Here is a 19901-nt window from a genome sequence, read left to right as displayed (position 1 = left end):
GTTGTAAATTCTTTTAACTTTTCTTTATCATGGGATGTTTTTATTTCATCATCAAATCTAAAGCTTAGTTTTTCAGGATATAAGATTCTTGGTTGGCATCCATTTTCTTTCAGGGCTTGGTATATGTTGTTCCATGATCTCCTGGCTCTGAGGGTCTGGGTTGAAAAGTCTGCTGAGATATAAATTGGTCTCCCCCTATATGTGATCTCATTTCTGTCTCTTGCAACTTTAAAGATTCTATCCTCATTCTGTATGCTAGGCATTTTTATTATAATGTGCCTTGGTGTAGATCTGTCAGAATTTTGTACATTTGGTGTCCTGTAAGCCTCTTGTATTGGGTTTTCCAATTCATTCTTCATGCTTGGGAAATGTTCTGATATTATCTCATTGAAGAGATTGTGCATTCCTTTGGTTCGAAGCTCTGTGCCTTCCTCTTTCCCAATGACTCTTAGATTTGGTCTTTTGATGTGTCCCATAATTCTTGGATGTTCTGTTCATGGTTTCTTACTATCTTCACTGTGTGATCAACTTTACTTTCCAGATTGTATACTTTGTCTTCATTATCTGACATTCTTTTTTCCAAGTGGTCTAGTCTATTGGTTATGCTTTCTATTGAGTTTTTTTTTTTAAATTTGATTTATTGTATCCTCCACTTTAAGGATTTCTGAAGGATATCCTTCATTTCTGTTTTTTTTCAGAGTCTCTATCTCTCTTTAATTTATTTTTTAGTTGTAGTTGAACACAACACACCTATTTATTTATTTATTTATTTTTATATGGTGCTGAGGATTGAACCCAGGGCCTCGCACATGCGAGGCGAGCACTCTACCACTGAGCCACAAACCCAGCCCCTCTCTCTCTCTCGAAGTAATCTTTTGCTACCTCTATTTGCTCTCTTATCTCATTGTTGGAGTGATCAATTTTTGCCTGTATTTGCTCATTTAGGTCACTCTTTAATTCACAGGTCATTTTAATTATGAACCTTCTGAACTCCTTCTCTGACATTTCATCAACTTTGCTGTCCGTGGGTTCTGTTATTACAGTATCCTGGTTTGTTTGGGGCACTTTCCTCCCTTGTTTTTTCATGTTGTCTCTGTGTCTTCCTTTCTTGCAGCGTGGATCTGAGATATTACAGGTTCTTTCCTATATTCTTGTAGTACCTGTGCAGATTGTCTGTACCTCACCTTGATGTTGGGCTTCCAGACCCTGCTGATGTCCCTCAATGTATGCTACTGCATCCTGGACCTGGGTCCTGCACAAGTCGGTGTGGACATATCTGGACCGGGCCTGGACTCCCACGGTAGTCTGCTGGTTGGAAGAGGCGGTACTGTGCAGGAGGCTGGGCTCTGGGGGGTGCCTGCCAGTGTAGGGGTGGACCTAGGCCTGCTGTAAGCCTGGACCTGCACAGGTCAGTGTTGGTAGATCTTGGCCACCGGGCTTGACCTCCCATGGTAGTCTTCTGGTTGGAAGGGGTGGTCCTGCACCAGAGGTTAGGCTCTGGTGGGTGTCTGCCCCACCCCTACTGTGAGCCTGGGTCCCACGTGGGCTGGTGTGATTGGTCAGAGGCAGTGATTTGAGTAGATGAAATCCCAGGGGTTCTTTCAGGCCTGTGATTTCCAGAATTTTTTAGGTTGTATTCCAAGACTGGTGTTCAGGGTAAGGTGAATTCCTGAGAAGCATCAGCAAACGCCATCTCTGATCCTGCATGGATAGATGTAGAGCCTCCTGCCAGAGTCCACAGGGTCTCCTGTATCATAGGTTTCTTAAATACAACTCCCTTTATCTAACCTGAATACACCATGTAGCCTAACCGTGCATGTAAGTTTTATCCAGATCCTGTTCATAAATGAGTGAATTTACAGTGGACTCTGAAATTTGCAGATTTCTCAGAAATTTGAAAGTGACTGGCCTGGAGGGAAACAGGTCTGGGGAGTAAGCCCGATCGGGGGCTTCCAGACTCACCATCTCTTTTTCTTCCCTTTTGTCCCCTTTCCACCTCTCTTTACCTCTCTGACTTAAGGTGGGGGACCTTATTTTGTACCCTTAGTGGCAGCAGGAGTCAGCTCTGAGAAAGGCTGCCCCCTAGTGGGAGACACATGCTTCCTGGGCTGGGTCCACCTGACTTGCGGTGGACAAACTTGCTGCCACAGCTATGGCTGCAGACTCAGCAAATGACAATGCAGAATGCTCGGTTACATTTGAATTTCAAAGACAAAATGAAAAAATATTTCAGTAAAAGAATGTCCCAAATATTAAGATACATTTAAATTAAAAAATTGTTTATCTGAAAATCAAATCGAAGTGAGTGCTCTGTATTGAACCTGGCACTCCACCCAGGGCCTGTGGGTCCAGCGCTGGTGAGCCTGTGCCTGGCTCCACAGGGGACTTCCCTGCTCTGGGACCTGCCTCTGAGCCTTTCCCCACGTCTGACCCACATCCTGGCTCTGGCAGATGTGGGGCTCGGGTGGGGCCTCCCCAGGCCTTTGTCTAGGAGGGAGGGAGGGCCTGGAAGCCCTGTAGCTTTGTGTGGCCGCTCCCGGGGTGGTCCTGGCCCCGGCCATCTCATTCATTCAGGAACTGCTCATTTCAGAGCGTCTCCTGCCAGCCTTTGTGTTTCAGTCACCTTCTTTGCTGTGATTGTCTGTAGTTACTCCATCAATTACTTTTTAGAGAAAACGAATGACGCTTTTCCATGTTCTCTGCTTTTCCTTCAGTGCTTTCATGGGGTAATTTAGGTTAGTGGCACCCACCGAGCTGGCCTCTAGGACTGCAGGCTCCAGGACCTGCTCTGTGTGAGTCCAGAATGCCGTCCGCCTGCCCTCTGTGTGCAGGGTGGATCTGCACAGTGGCAGTGCCCAGGCCTCTGGAGGACGCAGTGCATGGCCAGGGGAATCCACGCTCCCCCGAGGCTGCAAAGTCCAGGGACATGTGTCTACTCCATGGCCATCTCCCCGGATTAGACCTCTGTGGGGTTGGGTGACACTGCTCCCTTGTCCCAGATCCCCCCAGAGACCCTGAAGCCCAGGTCTTTGAGACCCCGAGGGCCTCCAAGGGGTCTCCTTGGCCCCAGGCAACAACATAGGATGTGGGAGAAACAACAATAGGTCCTGATGTGTAGCCCAGGCCCTGGGCCCTGGGAACTTGGTAGAACCTCCAGGGGAGAGGCTCTCTGGTCACACCCATGTCCCCATCACCCAGGCCAGCCTCTCACAGATCCGTGTTGCTGGCCACAGCTATCCACAGCCCTGCGCCCAGAGTGGGATTCTGCCCAGTGTGAACTTCTGGGGGAGGAGGTGGGTATGTGTTCTCTCCGAGAGTGTGCAGAAAGCAGGGCATTGGGGGCCTGTGTTCTTCCCACTCCCCAGGAAGACCCCCATCCTGGCATGGCCATGGTGGACAGATCAGGGAGGACTTCTGGGTAGGGCTTCCTCCAGCTCAGATGAAATGGCAGCCCTGTGTCTGGTGTGGCACCCCGAGAGCCTCCGCCTGCCCATTCTCTGAACATAATAGCCTTCTCTGATACCCAGAAGGGGTAGGAGGCTAGGGGTTGGAGTCTAAGGGTTAGAAATTTCACAGCTTTGGGCTAGCCTTCCTGAATGAAAGGCCCAGCCACATGCGAGAAATGCAGTCTCACTATACTTCTCCTCTAGGGGAGGGTTGGGTGTTGGACAAGAAAGGGGAATGAAGGAATGAAGGGAGCTAAGACCATTCTCCATGTTAATGTGAAGTACTAGCTTCAATGGGTGGAGGATACTTGAAAATGATGAGGGAGTTAGGAATCTACTTTTCTCCTCCTCCTCCTCCTTCCCTTCTTCCTCCTGTTCCTCCTCTTCCTCCTCATGGTACTGAGAATTGAACTCAGGGGCACTCAATCACTGAGCCACACCCCCAGCCCTATTTTTATTTTATTTAGAGGCAGGGTCTCACTGAGTTGCTTTGCACCTCGCTTTTGCTGAGGCTGGCTTTGAACTCGTAATCCTCCTGACTCAGCCTCCTGAGCTGCTGGGATTACAGGCGTGCACCACGGTGCCTGGCTCTCTTCCTTATTCTTTAGAGAAGATGAAGCGTATTTTGGCTCACAGTTTCAGAGGTTCAGTCCACAGTCATCCCTCTCCATGGCTCTAGGCCCAAGGTGAGGCAAAAAGACATGGGGGAAGGAAGGGTGTGGCACAAGTAAGCAACTCAGGACTCGGCAACCGGGAAGCAGAGAGCAGCTCCAGCATCCGAGTACAGACCTCACAGGCACCCCACCCAGCGGCCCCTCCTGCCTACCATTACCACCAGTCAAGGCTTGTCAGTGTTCATCAGTTCTAGATCACAGCTCTTACAAGGCTAGTCATTTCACCTCTGAATGGTCTGGCATTGTGTCCCATGAGTTTTTTGGGACATGTCACATCCAAACCATACATTCTACCCCTGGCCCCCTAAAGCTCGTGACTATCTCACAATTTAAATACATTTAGTCCATTTCCAAGAGACCCTGTAGTTTTTCTCTTTCCATGTTTTCTGTTGGTGCATTATAGTAGTACCTGATGATGGGATTTGTTGTTACATACTCAACACATGCCACAATCTAACAATGTAGTTTGACCACTATGGCCCTCCAGAACGTCCCCATCTCTACCTGCCTCCTACCCCTGGGTTTCTTTCCTCTCTGATCTCCCTTTGATTTTCATGAGATCCCTCTCTTACCTTCCTTTCCCTTTTTCCTCTCAATTTCACATAAGAGAGAAAACATATGACCTTTGATCTTCTGCTTTTGGCTTATTTTGCTTAACATAATTGTCTCTACTTCCATCCATTTTCCTGCAAATGACATAATTTTATTTTTCTTTCTGGCTCAATAGAACCCCACTGTGTATATGTACCACATTTTCTTTATCCATTCATCTGTTGATGGACACCTAGGCTGGTTCCATAGTTTGGCTACTATGAATTGTGCTGCTGTAAACATGGATGTTCACGTGTCACTGTAGTGTGCTGACTTTAATCTTCAGGACTAATACAGAGGAGGGGTACAGATGGGTCACGTGGTGGTTCCATGCCTAGTCCTTTGAGGAACCTACATACTAATTTCCATAGTGGTTGTACTAATTTACAACCTCACCAACAGTGTAAAAATTTGTCATTTTTCTCCACATTCTCTCCAGAATTTATTATTGTTTTTATTTTTTTTTAGTTGTTGATGGAACCTTATTATTTATGTATTTATATGTGATGCTAGGCAAATGCTCTACCACTGAGCCACAACCCCAGCCTGCATATTGTATGTATCCTTTTCTTTCTCTTTTTTTTAAATTTGATAATACATCCAAATTTTTTATTTTATTTAGAGACAGGGTATCACTGAATTGCTTAGGGCCTCCTAATTGTTGAAGCTCGCTTTGAACTTGCAATTCTCCTGCCTCAGTCTACCAAGCCACTGTGCCCAGCAAGTATTATTTGTATTCTTTTTATTTATTTATTATTATTTTGTTGTGTTTTTTTCTTTTGTTTTTACTTTTTAAAATTTTTAACATATTTTTTCTTTTTTCATTTTCTTTTTGTTTGAATTCTTGATGACAGCCATTCTAATTGCTAATGATGTTAAACATTTCTTCATATATTTTTTTGGCCATTTGTATTTCTTCTTTTCAGAAGTATCTATTTAATTCATTTACATGTTTAATAATTGGCTTATTTGATTTCTTGGTATTAAGTTTTGAGTTCCTTATATATTCTTTGAACTAATCCTCTGTCAGAGGGTTAGTTAAGCTGGCAAAGATTAGATAAACTGGCAAAGATTTTCTCCCGTTCTGTGGATTCTCTTCACATTCCTAATTGTTTCTTTTGCTGTATAGAAGCTTTTTAATTTGATGCCATCCCATTTATTAATTCTTGGCATTCTTTCCTGAGCCTTATGGGTCTAATTGAGAAAGTCGCTGCCTGAGCCTAAAAGCTGGAGTTGACCCTTGGTTTTCTTCTAGGAGTTACATGGTTTCTGGTCTAATTCCGAGGTCTTGGATTCATATGGAGTTGACTTTTTTTAAATGTATTTGTTCTTTTTGGTCATACATGATAGTAGGATGTATTTTGACACATCATACATATGTGGAGTCTAACTTCCCATTCTCAGGGTTGTACTTGTGTGGGGTTTCACTGGTTGTGTATTCATATGTGAACATAGAAGAGTCATGACCACTGTATTCTACTACCTTTCTCTTCCCATTCTCCCTCCCTTCACTTCAAGTCCCTTTGTCTAGCCCATGAACTTCTGTTCTTCTTTCCCTCCTCGTGAGTTAGCGTCCACATATCAGAGAGAACATGCTGCCTTTGGTGTTTTGGGACTGGGTTATTGCACCTAGCAGGACCCTCTCCAGTTCTGGAGTTGATTTTTTTAAATATTTATTTTTTAGTTGTAATTGAACACAATATCTCTTTTTTATTTATTTATGTGGTGCTGAGGATTGAACCCAGGGCCTCTCACGTGTGAGAGCGCTCTACCGCTAAGCTACAACCCCAGCCCCTGATTTTTTTTTTATACAGGGTAAAAAATATGGGTCTAGTTTCATTCTTGTACATATGCAAAATCAGTTTTCTGAGCACCGTTTGTTTAAAAGGCTGTTTTCTCTAACATACGTTTTTGGTACCTTGGTCAAGGAGCAGGTGACTATAGATGTGTGGGTTTGTCTCTGTGACCTCTCTTCTGTACCACTGGTCCATACATTTGTTTTATGCCAGTACCATGCAGTTTTCATAACTGTGTCAATTACTGTGATGCTTCCAGCATTGCTTTTTTGGCTTGCATTTGCTTTGGTTATTCTGGAGTCCCCGTAATCTTTCTATTTGTTAAAAATTTTAAGTTTGTTCTTTTCTGTTATACATGACAGTGGAATGTATTTTGACATATCATACACACCTGGAGTCTAACTTCCCATTTTTGTGGTTGTACATGATGAAGAGTTCCAGTTAACAGTTCCAGTACTGCCCAAAAGCCTAAGTCTAAAAATCTCTTCTAAGACTCAAGGCAAACTCTTAGCTTTTTTCCCTGTTAAGATCAAAAGCAAGTTCCATATATCCAGTACAGAATGTCATAGAATAAATATTTCCATTTTAAAAGGGAGAAATAAGGGTACAGAAGGAAGGGTCTGAGCCGAAGCAAGACCAAAATTCAACTGGGCAAACAAGTCCTGTAGCTCCGCACCCAGCATCTGGGCACAGGGCATCTTCGTGTTTTCCCCAAAGAGCTTGTGTAGCTCCACCCCTGTGACCTTGCTGGTGGCAGCTCACTTGCCCTCTCTCTCAGCTTGTTTCTGATCTATTTCTGTAGCTTCCCCGGGCAGACGTCCCACGTTACTGGAATCTCTTAATCTTGCATGGCAGGGGGTGTCTCTGCTGCAGCTTTGACTTCCTTCTCACATCTTCATGCCTCACCCTCTCAGGGGCACCTGCAGGGACCCCAACCCTGCTGCACTTTGCCTGGCCTCCCAGGCCTTCCTTGTAAATCTTGGTGGAAGCCTCCATGACAAGGAGCCAGCTGCAGATGAGCTCTTTGGAGAAGTGTTCTGTTCTCTGTGGGAGCTGATAAGCTACGTGAGGACTGAAGCTGGTCTCTGGGAAGGAGAATGTGTGCGGGGAAGGACCTGTGCGCCGGTCATCAGGAGGGTAATGGGACTCTGGAGGCCCTGGAAGAAGCCTGGTTCATGTCCATGGTCACTCTGGACTATTCCAAGGGACTGCAGTGCCACACACCACTGTGGGCTGCTCTGCCAAGGCCCTGGGGTATGAATCTGGACTGGAGACTCAGGCTCTGGGGAATGCAGTGTGGGGGAATGGGGTGGGAAGACCCCAAGGCCCCTGTGGGGCAGGCATCCAGAAAGCCAGGAAGACTGGACAAGGCCAGGGTCAGAGGCTGGCTGCCGCAGTCTGGCTGGGCACAAAATCACGAGCCACTCAAGCAGGAACAAAGTTTTTATTTTTTGAAACTGCCACCAATGTCCGGTACCACCCGGGAAGATTTTTTCCACCCACGCGGCCTCCTCTCGGAACCCGCGGAGAGAGCTCCTCCCCCGAACTCCCTCCTCCTGTACTTCCCCAACCAATGGGAACTCTCCAGGAGTCCCGTAGCCGGCCTAGGTGAACAGCAGGAGTCCAATATCCATATGAATGCAAATCTTAACATAATCATACCATCTCATTGGCTAGCTGGCGTCACCTTTCGACCAAAAATGCCATGCATCATATACTTGGCTCTTAGCAGCTGGCACCTGAGGCCAGGGAAGGGTTAAGAAGGGATGCCAGCCAGGCTGGAACCTCTCTGAGAGCGCAATTCCTTGGGGACTCTTTCCCTGGACCTTGGTTGGCTTTCTGAAGGGAGTGTTGTCAATTCCGTCTCTCGGAATCACTGAAACCTCTGAATCCACTGAATCCTGTGTCACTGAATCCTCAGTAACAAACAAAAAACAAAGAAACACAAAACAAACTAAACAAAACTAAAAAAATGGAATGTAGTTCCCCATTAAACTCCCAGTATCTAGATAGTATCTTTTATACTGATTCAATAAATGTTTGAATGATACCATATGGACTATATGCATTAAAGACATAGGAATATCCAAAATGTACAGGAAATGAAGCTCAAAATCACTAATCACTAAAAAGGGTTGGGGATGTAGGTCGGTGGTAGAGCACCCCTGAGTTCAAGGGGCAGTACTGAAGAAAAAAAAAGTATGCAGTTTAGTATTTATTGATAAGCCATACAGCCTGACTTGAGATTGGTAGTCTATACAACCTCCCCCCATTTGAGCGTGGTAAATTCTTTCAAATGTGAAGATGAAATAAAGATTTTGGGATACATAAAAGATGAAGCATTAGTTGCCAGCTTAACGGTGCAAAAATACATACTAAAGAAGGAGTTCTTCAGACAGGAGTACGCACCAGGTGGAAATCTAGATCTACACAAAGAACGAAAAGTATGCAAAATGGTAAAAAGTGAATGTAAATTAAAAAGCCATAAAAGCATTCACTGGAAGAATAAACGCAGAATACAGAGCCCCCACACTGCCGAGAGGGTTTGTGCCGGTCGGACAGGAGGTGGGACAGAATCCGACGCCCGGTGAACAGGGGACATCACGCAGTCCTCACCTTCCTGGGCGACACGTTAGTATCCTCCTTTATAGGAACAGAAATGAATTGTCAGAGAAAACAAGCCCTTGCCCAAGAAGCCACGTGGAGTACCACGTGCGAGGACTCCGCGCAGCCCCGTCCATTCACCTGAGCCTACCGCTCCCCTGGAACTGTGCCTGTCAGGCAGCGCAGGTCCTGGGAGCTGCTTGTGCTAGGCGGCCCACCGCGGCCTCCGCCAGTGGGCAGAGCGGGCTGGTCAGGAGGTCAGCTGGGCAGCAGGGCAGCGGGACAGCAGGGCTACGCTGCGGAGGGGCGGGGCTGCGGAGCCGGCTGCCAAGCGGGCAGCAAAGCGAAGTGGGTCAGGGGGGCTGTGGGCGGGGCGAGCGCTGCGGTCCGGGATAGGCGGTGGGCGGGACTGCGTCCGGGGCGGGGCCTATGAGGGCGGGTTTCGGGAGAGGCGGGCCCCACGAGCGTCCGTTGCTAAGGCCGCGCAGCCCTGGCAACCGCGGGCGGGCCGCGCAGGCGCAGCGCGCGCTGCGGTGCATTGTGGGATGGGAGTCCGGCTCTCTGCTGCGGCCGCGGGGACCCGGCGGGCGGAGCGGCGCGGGCGGGCAGTCGCGCGGCGGCACCGCCATGAACGCGGCGGTGGTGCGGCGGACGCAGGAGGCGCTGGGCAAGGTGATCCGCAGGCCGCCGCTGACGGAGAAGCTGCTGAGCAAGCCCCCGTTCCGCTACCTGCACGACATCGTCACGGAGGTGCGCGCCGGGCGGCGTGGGCCGGGCCGGGGGGGGCGCTGCGCCGGGAGATCGGCTGGGAGCTGCAGACCGGGAGCGCAGGGCCGGCTCCTGCCGGGGTCCCGCCTCGGGGGCCCGGGGATTGGACGCGGGGCGCTGTGCCTCTGCGCGCCTCCCCGGCCGAGCCGCGTCCAGCCCTGTTTACGTTTAATTTGAGACTGGGCCTCGACCGGTCGCCCAGGCTGGCCCTGAACTCGCGATCTTCCTGCCGCGGCCTCCCAGGTAGCTGGGGTCGCGGGCGCCCGGCCCCGGGAACCTTCCCGTTTCTTTCCTACCCACAGGCGTGTCTCTTCAGAGCCCTTCGTGGTTCTGCTGGCAGAACCGATTGTGTGACTTCCCCTCTAACCTGTCATTCCCCTTGGTTGCCCTGCAGCGATCTCACGTGGAAGGTGCTCCGCAAGTCCTGGGAGGGTGGAGCTATTCTTTAGGCTCCCTCCTCAGAGTTTCTCTCACGACTGCTTGGTGCAGTCACCGGAGTTAGAATGCTTAATAAATACACGAAGGAGAATAAATATGTTGGTTGTAGGGGAACCTGAAAGGAAAGCTGTAAAAATGTCGTTTGATATTTGTTGATAAACTGCACAGCCTGCTTTAACTTGAGGTTATTGTCGCTGTGACTTTCTCACTTAAGGACGGTGAATTTCTCAATGACAGGACGGTACTGATTTGTTAGTGCATCTCCAGTGAGCTGCACTGGGTACATAGAAATTGCACAACAAACATTCACTGTTTGGCAGTCTGTCCAGGTGCTTAGTAACTCAGGAGTGTTGCCTCAAGGGTGGCAGCACCCATTTCAGGGTGCACCAGAGGGCTCAGGGGCCCCGGTGCTCTCTGGGACTTAGGGGTCAGATTGCAGGCTCCCAGGGCTCCTAGCCTCACGGCGTGAGGGTTCTCATTCCTTGTTGATTTTGGCCATCCTACTAGCTGCGGTGTGTACTCTCCTGGAACGTGTGTCTCTGTCCCAAACCTGCTCATGCGGAAAAGCTCTGGGAATCACCCACACTCCTATTTTGACTGGTGGTCCCCTTCTCTTGGATTGCACAGCTCTTACAGCCTGTCCTGGATGGTGTATGGGGAAGGGACCCAGCTGTGTAGAGAGTCCCATGGGAGCCAGGCAGTGTGCTCTGTCACCACCACTCTGTGAAGTAGCAGGTGCCATCCCCTGATCCTGAGGGAGCGAGGAAAAACTGGCCTGCCTGGAGCCTGCACTGTTGGAGCTGAGGCTGCAAAGCTATACCTCATTTCCTGTGCTGCTCCTGGCAGCTCATGAAATGTAGGGCCACCCGAGGAAGGCACTTGGAGGGAAGAGAAACTTTGAGGGGGAGGGAGCCTAAAGAATACTTCCATTCTCAGGACTTAGGGAGGACCTTTCAGTGAGAATGCTGCAGGTAACCAAAAGGAATGGCAGGGTTAGAAGAGGGGAGTGCCACAGGGGAGTTTGCTCATCCTGGGGGAGCTTGTGGGTGTGGCTTAATGACCATGTCCTGGTTGGTCCAAGGGTGTTTTGTGGGATGGAGGAGGAACATTCAAGCAGGAATCCACTCTGTGGCCTGGTAGGCAGGTATGCAGTGAGGTATATGCTCCATTGGGAATAGGTCTGCTTTTCTTCTGAACTTTTTCTAATGCTGAAATTAATTTCTTTTTCGGTGTCAAGATAAATGCACTGACACCTGCTTGACAAGGCGTTAGAATGGCTGACATGCTGAAAAGCATTTTTAGATGGTGGGTGGAGAGTGTCCTGTGAAGATTCTTACTGCCCCTGAATGTCTTGTTCAAGTCAGTGTCTAAATATGGAGCTGTAGCGAACTAACAGCGTTTTTCATTAGGTTAAGCAGGGTTCTGTGATGTTGTTTCTTGTTGCTTCCAGTTACTGCTCACAATTTAAACTGTCTGCACCCTGGGAAAACCTCAACCCGGAAGAAGTGAGCACTTGTCAGGAACATTAAGGGTGGGATGCTTTTAAGAGTCCGCATTCTAGCCATCTTCTAAGAACAAAGCCAAACAAAACAACGCAGTAGTTGGCTGACTCCCAGGCCTGTCTTTTGCCATTGGTTTTTAAAACCTGACTCACAGTAATAAAGCTACAGCTGACCCAGGACACACCTGATATTTTCTGTTCTGTTTCATTTTTTAGAAAATCCATTGTTTTGATTTTTCAGTAACCCTTACATTTTTAATAACTCTGACCTTAAGATATCCAGGATTCTGGGTGGGGGACAGGGAGGGACAGAGCAAACCACAGCCCTTTCAGGATATTTCAGGGTTCAGGTTACCTGAGGGGGAGGGGCAGGTAGGAGGAGAACAGAAGTGATGACATAGATGCATGGTACCCCACCATCCTAAGAAGTGAGGAGGACCCATCTGGAGATTCTGGTTTGGATGCCCAGGCTAAGCTCTTCCTTTTCCTTCTGGTATCCATTCCTGCCACCGTGCCTGGGGGACTCCAGTGAAGCTCAGAGTGGCCTGGCCTCTCTGTGTTAGAACTGCCCGGTCTCGTAAGCATAGTTTGTGTCCCTAAGTGGTTGCAAAGAGCCTCTGGGTCAGGCCCTCCAGGACTCTGGAGGCCTCAGACTCCTGCTGTCTCACACTTCTCTGGATCCCTTGAAAATTTAGAAATACTGACCTTTTATAATACAACAGAAACAATTCGTGAAAGCTTTTAAGTTGGCTGATGGGCTACATTAACCTTTGAAATACTAATTCTGCTTTTCAGTTGATAAATTAGCACAACATGCTCTGGCCACAAACAAGAAGATTTATTCCATCCGAATTGTTCCATCCCTCATGGAATAGATTTCTTTGATTGGTCAAGTGCTTCCTAAATGCCCTCTTCCCCAGCTCTTCTGTTAGCTTCTGGGTCCAGTTTAGGTCTGGTCTCCCCTGGGAAGCTGTCCCTGGCACCTGGGCCCTCCCCTCCTGTGGGCTGCCCTGGCACCCCTGGGTGTTGGCACTCTTTGTGCTTGCAGCCACAATGTCCTGAGGCCTGGTTGTGTTCTGCGCCACAGCGTCCTGCACTCATGACGTAAACATTTGTCGAGAGTGGACAGTGAGACTCCTGGGCGCTGGTGGGGGGGTCAGCGGATGTCCTGGGAGGTGCGTGAATTTCTTTTTTGTGTTTTGAAGGTGATTAGGACCACTGGGTTCATGAAGGGCCTCTACACAGATGTTGAGATGAAGTCAGATAACGTCAAGGTAGGTTGGCGTGGGGGCTCCTCCTCTCCCTGTCCTTCCCCCGAGTGAACAGATTGTTTTAGGCCGCGGCTACCCCTTGTGTGAGGAAAATGCTGTGTGTGGTGGGCAGACGAGGCCCTTTAACTCACGAATGGCATGGACCTTTCTCATTTCATCTTCTTGATTGTGGCCAGTCCGTGTTGTGCTAAATTTATCGACTGAAAAGCAGAATTAGTATTTCAAAGGTTAATGCAGCCCATCAGCTAACTTAATAGCTTTCATGAATTTTGTTGTGTTATAAAAGGTCAGTATTTCTAAATTTGTCATATATCTAAAAATTGTTTTTTCTATAAAGAGGATCTATCCCATGTCTTTCAAACATTCTGAGGATAATGCAAACTCTTTGAAGTATGTTAATATTTCTATTTTAATGGAAACATTTCAGGATAAAGATGCAAAAATTAGCTTCCTCCAGAAGGCCATAGATGTGGTCATGATGGTTTCAGGAGAGCCTTTGTTGGCAAAACCAGCCCGAATCGTGGCCGGGCACGAGCCTGAAAGAACAAACGAGCTGCTTCAGATAATTGCAAAGTGCTGCATCAACAAGGTAATGCTGCTTCAGATCATTGGAAAGTGCTGCATCCACACGGTGACACTGCAGCACTGGCATTTTAAACTTAGTAGTGCTGAGTAGCAAGAAGTGGAGGGGGAGTGAGTGACTTAAATATCGTGGGAGGTGTTTAAGGGGGAGTTCCAGTGGTACCCATTGACCCTTGCACTTTGAGTTGGGTCCCAAGTATTCTGGAGCTTGGAGGTGCAGGAGGAGCTTCTGTGATTGTGAGCCAGGGCCTGCAAAACACAGGATGGCAGGCTTTCTGTAGTATGTGGGGCCTCGTAGGTGCTTTGCTTTTGGCCTGGCGGCCCAAAGCTGTCTTTTGAAGCTGGTGCTGCCTCCTTTGAGGACAGCGTTTTACCTGCCCAGGGCGAGGGGCGCTGTAGGAGCTGCTCCTCAACTTCCGTCCTTGCCTCCCACACCTGTGCCCCCTACTCCAGGCACCACAGGCCTGCACTGGGCTTGCTCCACCTCTTGGTGTCCTAGCCTCAGAGCGTGCTAGTTTTTAGGGAATGAGGTGGTCGAGTCACCTCTGAAGGCCCTTTCTGCTAGGGCCCTGATCCCAGTGGAGGTGGAGAGGTTTGTGAGTTGTTGGTTTTCAGCGTTACTGCTCCTGAACCACACTCACGTCCACCCTGGGCAGCATGGGTGGGACTGGACCAGGACTTAGTGATGAATCATTAGTCATAGTGATCAAGAGACACAGGGCTTTGTCTGTGATAATGACATTTTCTTTTAATATTTCATTCAAATTTTACTCATACAAAATCTGTCGAATGAACTCCCCTTGCTGGCGTTTGTGTTGTTGCCCGTGCTGATCTCGTTTTTGCCTTGCATTCACCTCCTGGCCTGTGGAAAAAGCTCTCCAGCGAGGACGCAGTGCGGAGAGTTCTGGCTGGAGAGAAGGCGGACGCGAGAGGAAGGGCCTCCCGGACCTCCAAGCCTCACGAGTCGGACAATAAGAATGTGAGGGAAGGCGACTCGAGAGCTCACAGAGATAGAGAGGTGACTGCAGTGGCGCACCTTTAGGAATGAAGCGGTCTGTTGGTAGTTTAGGTAAAAACGCTTATACTTACATATACATATATTTTTAGGGTAGAGGAAATTCAGAAGTAAAAGAGAGAAGTACGAGCAGAGATGGAAAGCAGAGAGGAGAGCTGAAAGAAGACGGCAAGTCAAGAGAAAAAGAAAGGGGCAAGGAGAAGACGAAGGACAGTGACCGAGACCGACACAAAGAGGCGGAGAGAGACAAGTCCCGGGAAGGGGAGAAGGAGCAAAGCAGGAGCAGGGCCAGGCAGGAGCGAGAGAGGGACAGAGACAGAGGCCACAAGGACAGAGACGCAGGCCGGGACACGGGGCGGGAGAAGGAGCGGCTCAGAGACCCGGAGCGCGACCGCGACCAGGGCAAGGACCGGGAGCGGCGGAGAGCGAGAAACGGGGAGCACTCCAGGGACCCCGACAGGGAGAAGAACCGAGAGCAGGAGAAGCTGGAGAGAAAGGTAACGGCCTGGGAGCTGGCTTTTTGGGGGGAGCCGGCCGTTCCTGAGGGTTTCCTTCCGTGGCGGCGTAAAACTGCGCATTCCTGGTGGGAGCCCGCGAGGGCACGGTTCTGCCAGGGCCTGCTTTTAAACGCATGGCCATCCTTGAAGAGCATGGTGTGGTGGCCCCCGGGGGCCCGGAGGACCAGGCCGGGCTGGCGGGGTCTTCAGACCAGTGAACCCCGGGTGGCAGCACAGTCACAGGCCTTCCTGGGCCTCTTTGTGAGGAGCGCTGCTCTGGGGGTGGCGGGAGGTAGCTTGGAGGAAGCTGGGAAAAGACCGCGAGGCGCTCGCTCTTTGTGAGCTGCTTCCGTTTTCAGGGGTTGAGTTCATTTGCCCAGTTGCCCTTGTCATCTTGCCAGATGTGCCGAGATATGTTGCTTTGCACCTCTGTGACATGGCCTGCACTTGTGTTTGGTGGAGCTGGTCCCTGGTGTCATTGGAGGTGGCGTTTCGGCAGGGTCAGTGGCCGTGTGGTCTCTGGAGCTCGGGCACTACTGAGTTTGTTAAGGAGCAGAGACACCAAGTCTTTTGGACACTGGCAGATCGGTACAATAAGACTTCAGGTTACTGTCATCCTTTTTATATGTATTTATTTGTTTGTTTATTAGTTGTAGTTGGACACAGTACTTTATTTTGTGTATTTATTTTATGTGGTGCTGAGGATCGAACCCAGGGCCTCGCACGTGCTAGGCGAGTGCTCTACCGCTGAGCCACAACCCCAGCCCCTGTCATTCTTGTTTAATGGAATTTTCAGGTAATTTTACGACTGGCCAGAAGCCTTGGGTTTCAGACTGTGACTTCTAAATGTGCAAGTTGCCTTGCTAGATGCCCTTCTTGTGGGACATCATCCTGGGAAGACAGGACAGTCGTCTGGTCTGTGGCTGCTGGCAGCGGAGGCAGAGGTCTGGCCTGGCTCCTGGACTGCCCAGGTGATGCAGCTGGGCAGTGAGAGGCAAGGCCTGTGCTGGCCTCCAGCTCCCTGCCCCACTGGCCGTCTTGTTCAGTAGTGCTGCCTCTGGGGCATCCCTGTCCCTGGGAGTGGGCTCCACAGGACTGACCTTGCTGGAAGTCTGTAAACTGGTTTTTCTCTGCAAGTCGGTATAAACTTTTCTCTGCCCGCTGCAGCAAGCAAGGGGGCACCTATCCAAAAAGATGTGGTTTTGTTAGCATTTGAAATCGGTATTCTAGGGGGGACTGTCAGGTTGTAGTCTTCATAGTATCGCTTTCCCTCCATTCACGTCTGGAGTAACTAACACACCCTGGTTCTCTGCCATAAAGACCTGGGGGCCCTGGAGGGTGAGAGTGCAGCCTCCCTCTTTACCACTTTTTAGCAGCCTGAGAAAAAGTATTTCGCCCTGATCTGCTTTTTGCAGCTGGCGTGTTCTGGTATATTTGTAGGTGCTGGCATGTTCTGGTATATTTTTTGTGTGCATGAGACAGCCCCTGAGTGGACAGCCTCCTCAGCAGTTGGGGGTCTTCAGATAGAGCCTCCCACATTGAGTTCACTGAAATTGCCAATGCTGCGATTAGTCGCTTTAATAGAGAGAAAGAAAATTCTAAAGAGAAATGTTTGCAGGCTGATGTTTGGGATGTGTGAGAGCCAAGTGGGAAAGATGGTTTTGTTGAGAAGGGCTGGAGACCACAGTGAGGTGCAGTGGATTTGCTTAGGTCTTTCAGGGATTCTGTTTGCCTGGCCTTTGTGAATCTGGGGTGTCTTTGTTAGCTGTGCTGATCTGGACAACAGCAGCAAGGTCTCCTGGTCAGAAGCGCCATGCAGGAATGAGCTGCCATGAGGTGCCTCTCAAAGAACCTGGTTCAAGTGACTTGTAAAATGGCCCTGAGGATGTCAGTCCTTAGTGGAGGCAGGAGATGGCAGTTCAGGCCCTGCAGTGCCACATCACTGCCCGCTCTAGCCAAAGCCTGACTGTCTTGGAGGGAGGGCGACAGGAGGGCGCAGGCTGCCCAGACAAATTCTTTCTTTTATTTTATTGGTAGTCCTGGGGGGTTAGCTCAGGGCCTTGCATGACGCTGGCAAGCACTCCACTACTGAGCCACATCCCCAGCCCTTTTTATTTTTCTTTGGAGACTGGGTCTCACTAAGTTGCTGAGACTGATCTGGGACTTGCCATCCTCCTGCCTCAGCCTCCTGTGAGTTGCTCAGGTTATAGGTGTGCACCCGGCCTGCCCATGGTTTGTGTGGAGGACGGTAAGATAGAGACGGAGGCATCCTGAGAAGTCGGGAGTGCCATGGGGGTATGGTGTGGTGGCTGGAGCCCAGGTGCCAGGTTAGACTGGCCGTCCATGAGCCCCAGATGTCACCCTACATGGTGAGCACATGAGTGTGGCACCTGCTGGGCCCCCTGACCTTGGGTGATGACCACCTGTACCATCTGATGTGTCTGTCTGAAGAGCATGTTTCATTGTTGAAATACTAAACGGGTGTCCTTTGACATCCTGTGTCCAGATGTGTAGATGGCGTTGACAGGAGTCATGTGGCTTAGGAGGGTGCCTTCCTGACTGTCTGTCTGCAGCCTTTGCTTATGAAGAGTCACGTCATTCCAGTTGCCCCGTTATTAGAAGATGCTCAAATATCAGAAGACGGACAAATATTTTGTGGGCCCTGGAGTTTAAATTCATCCCATCCCATTTCTGCATCTCCTGGGCTGTCATGGTCGGGGGATTGGCCTCTGCGTAGTCCCCTGCCAGGCAGGAGTGTTTGGTGTCCTAGCCCCTGTGCTGCTCGCCAGGAGCACTGAGGTTCCAGCAGCAGTGACCGGACGGGCTGCTCCGGTCTGTGCAAAGGGTTGCTTGTTTGTACGTCAGTATCATGGACCAGAGCTTGATTTGTTTTTAGGTATTACAGATGTGAATATTTCCAAAATTTGAAGGAAAAAAAAAATATATGTATATATATATATATATATATTTTTTTTTTTACAGTCAGCAAGTTCAGGGGAGATATCTAAGAAGTTTTCAGATGGATCCTTTAAAGACTCCAAGGCGGAAACAGAGGTAGAGTTTAAACAGCAGTTTCCAGAGCTGTGAACTGGAGTTGGGTCGTGGATGTGTGTCCTCCCTGGACCAGTGGGGCTGTGGCTGGGGAAAGGCTGTCTCAGGAATGGTGGCGTGGCATACCTCCTGGCACATGTCGGGTGGTTTCTGGGCCTGCACCTTTGGTGAGTGTGATGTGTGGTGCTGAGGGGAGGTGGTGACAGGGGCACTCGGGGTGAGTCGGGAAGAGGACTGAGTTGGGGGCTGGTGGGGAAGGGAGGGCCCGCTGAGGCGCTCGCTCAGCTCGGCCTGGCAACTCTTGGGACCCCACAGTGTTTCCTGTGGCTGAGGTCCGCTCGTGGCCTGTCGTCCCCGTGAGGCCATGCTGTAGAGGTTGGCAGAAGGGACCCTTGAGAGCTTAGCTGACTTCCATAATTGTCTGACAGTAGGGACATGGAGTCAGCCGCATGAGGGCTGGGGGCCACCGGGGCTGCTCTGGGGAGAGGGCGTGAGAGTGGAATCATGTCAAGGGCGGGCGGGGGGGTGTGCTGCCTTCTCCCACTGTGTTCTCTAGAAACACAAGGTGAGAGGTTTTACTTTCAGAGTGGCATACAGATGCATTTAAGTAGTTCAGTACAGTCGTGTGTCACATGGCAGTGTCTCAGTGGCGGACTGCACATCCAGAGGTGGTCCCACACTGGTCCCACATTCGTCCCACTGGCATCTCAGTGTGAGCAAGTGCCCTCCAGGGCATTGGGCCTTGCAGTCCTCTGACAACTGTGACCGGCATTAAGCACGTGTGACAGGCAGTGTTTCTTGAGCGCCCTTAGCAGATTGCTGAGCTGCCTGGGGCTGCACAGAGAAGCCTGTGTGGAGGCTGGAAGAGGTCTGGACTCCTTCTCAGGTCCCGAGCATGTAACTGCACCATGTGGCAAGTCCCCTAAAGCCTGTGCTGCTGCTGTTTTCATACTTGGTTTCCTTGGGCAGAGCTTGAACAATGAGTCTGGTGGTATTGCTGTGTGAAGCTTCCATTGATTTTTGTCTTTTCTTCTCTCTAAGGCTGAGTTTTCCACGACAGCGTCCCGGTCATTGACATCAAAAACATCAAAACGAAGATCCAAAACTTCAGAGGAAGGTACTGCCGAGCTGACTGTGGCTGCAGATGTGGGTCTGAGCTCTGTTGCCTTCGTCCCATTCTTTGGTAGCAGACTCGTGGCTGGTCACAGGTCTGCCGTGCCTGGGAACAAACAGTGGGGGGAACGCATGTGTACACACTTGTGTGAACTCACACCACTCAGGGCAAAGCCGCCCCTTTTGCTGCAGATCTATGCTGGAACTTAAAGGGGGTGATTGGATTTTCGTTTTCCAGAGTGTGTGTTGGTCGTCGGGTTGCAGGGTTCTTGTCTTTCCCATTGGGCATGAAGAGCACGCAGGCAGATGACATATGTGCCTGTGGTTAAAAATAGCAGGAGTGAGCACTGGACTCATGCAGAAAGCTACGCTCACAGGTCTGGCCTGGGATTTGGCTGAAAATGGAACGTTACTGTGACACACCAGCAGTAGGACCAGAGAGGCAGGGAATTCAGGGCTGCGCTGGCCAGAGCCGCTCTTGCTGGAGGCTCTGAAAAGCAGTAGTGGTTTCTGAAACACCACGCTTTCCCGAATCCTGTAGGTTAGTGTGGGAC

The 19901-nt window shown here is 49.8% G+C and overlaps 1 protein-coding gene across 6 annotated transcripts in view; it reads left to right on the top strand.

Annotated features, from left to right (window-relative positions):
* The first annotated feature begins 9691 nt into the window (after positions 1–9691).
* Traf3ip1 (TRAF3 interacting protein 1) overlaps positions 9692–19901 on the top strand; it is a 48801-nt gene continuing 38591 nt past the window's right edge. For 2 of the 6 annotated variants that reach the window (XM_046456932.2, XM_046456931.2), the window contains exons 1-7: positions 9693–9861; positions 13024–13092; positions 13517–13678; positions 14546–14689; positions 14779–15183; positions 18166–18237; positions 19276–19351. In XM_046456932.2, the coding sequence (XP_046312888.1) occupies positions 9739–9861; positions 13024–13092; positions 13517–13678; positions 14546–14689; positions 14779–15183; positions 18166–18237; positions 19276–19351 (1051 nt within the window). In that variant the 5' untranslated portion in view covers positions 9693–9738. Of the gene's footprint in view, positions 9862–13023; positions 13093–13516; positions 13679–14545; positions 14690–14778; positions 15184–18165; positions 18238–19275; positions 19352–19901 lie in introns of all 6 variants that reach the window. The other 4 variants (XM_046456934.2, XM_046456933.2, XM_058583298.1 and 1 more) reach the window with 3 other exon arrangements.

This window comes from Marmota monax, unplaced genomic scaffold (genome assembly GCF_021218885.2).
Source record: "Marmota monax isolate L192 unplaced genomic scaffold, Marmota_monax_Labrador192_F-V1.1 WCK01_AAM20220418_F8-fsc00230, whole genome shotgun sequence".
Taxonomy (NCBI): Eukaryota; Metazoa; Chordata; class Mammalia; order Rodentia; family Sciuridae; genus Marmota; species Marmota monax.
This window is presented reverse-complemented; position numbering and strand designations above follow the sequence as displayed.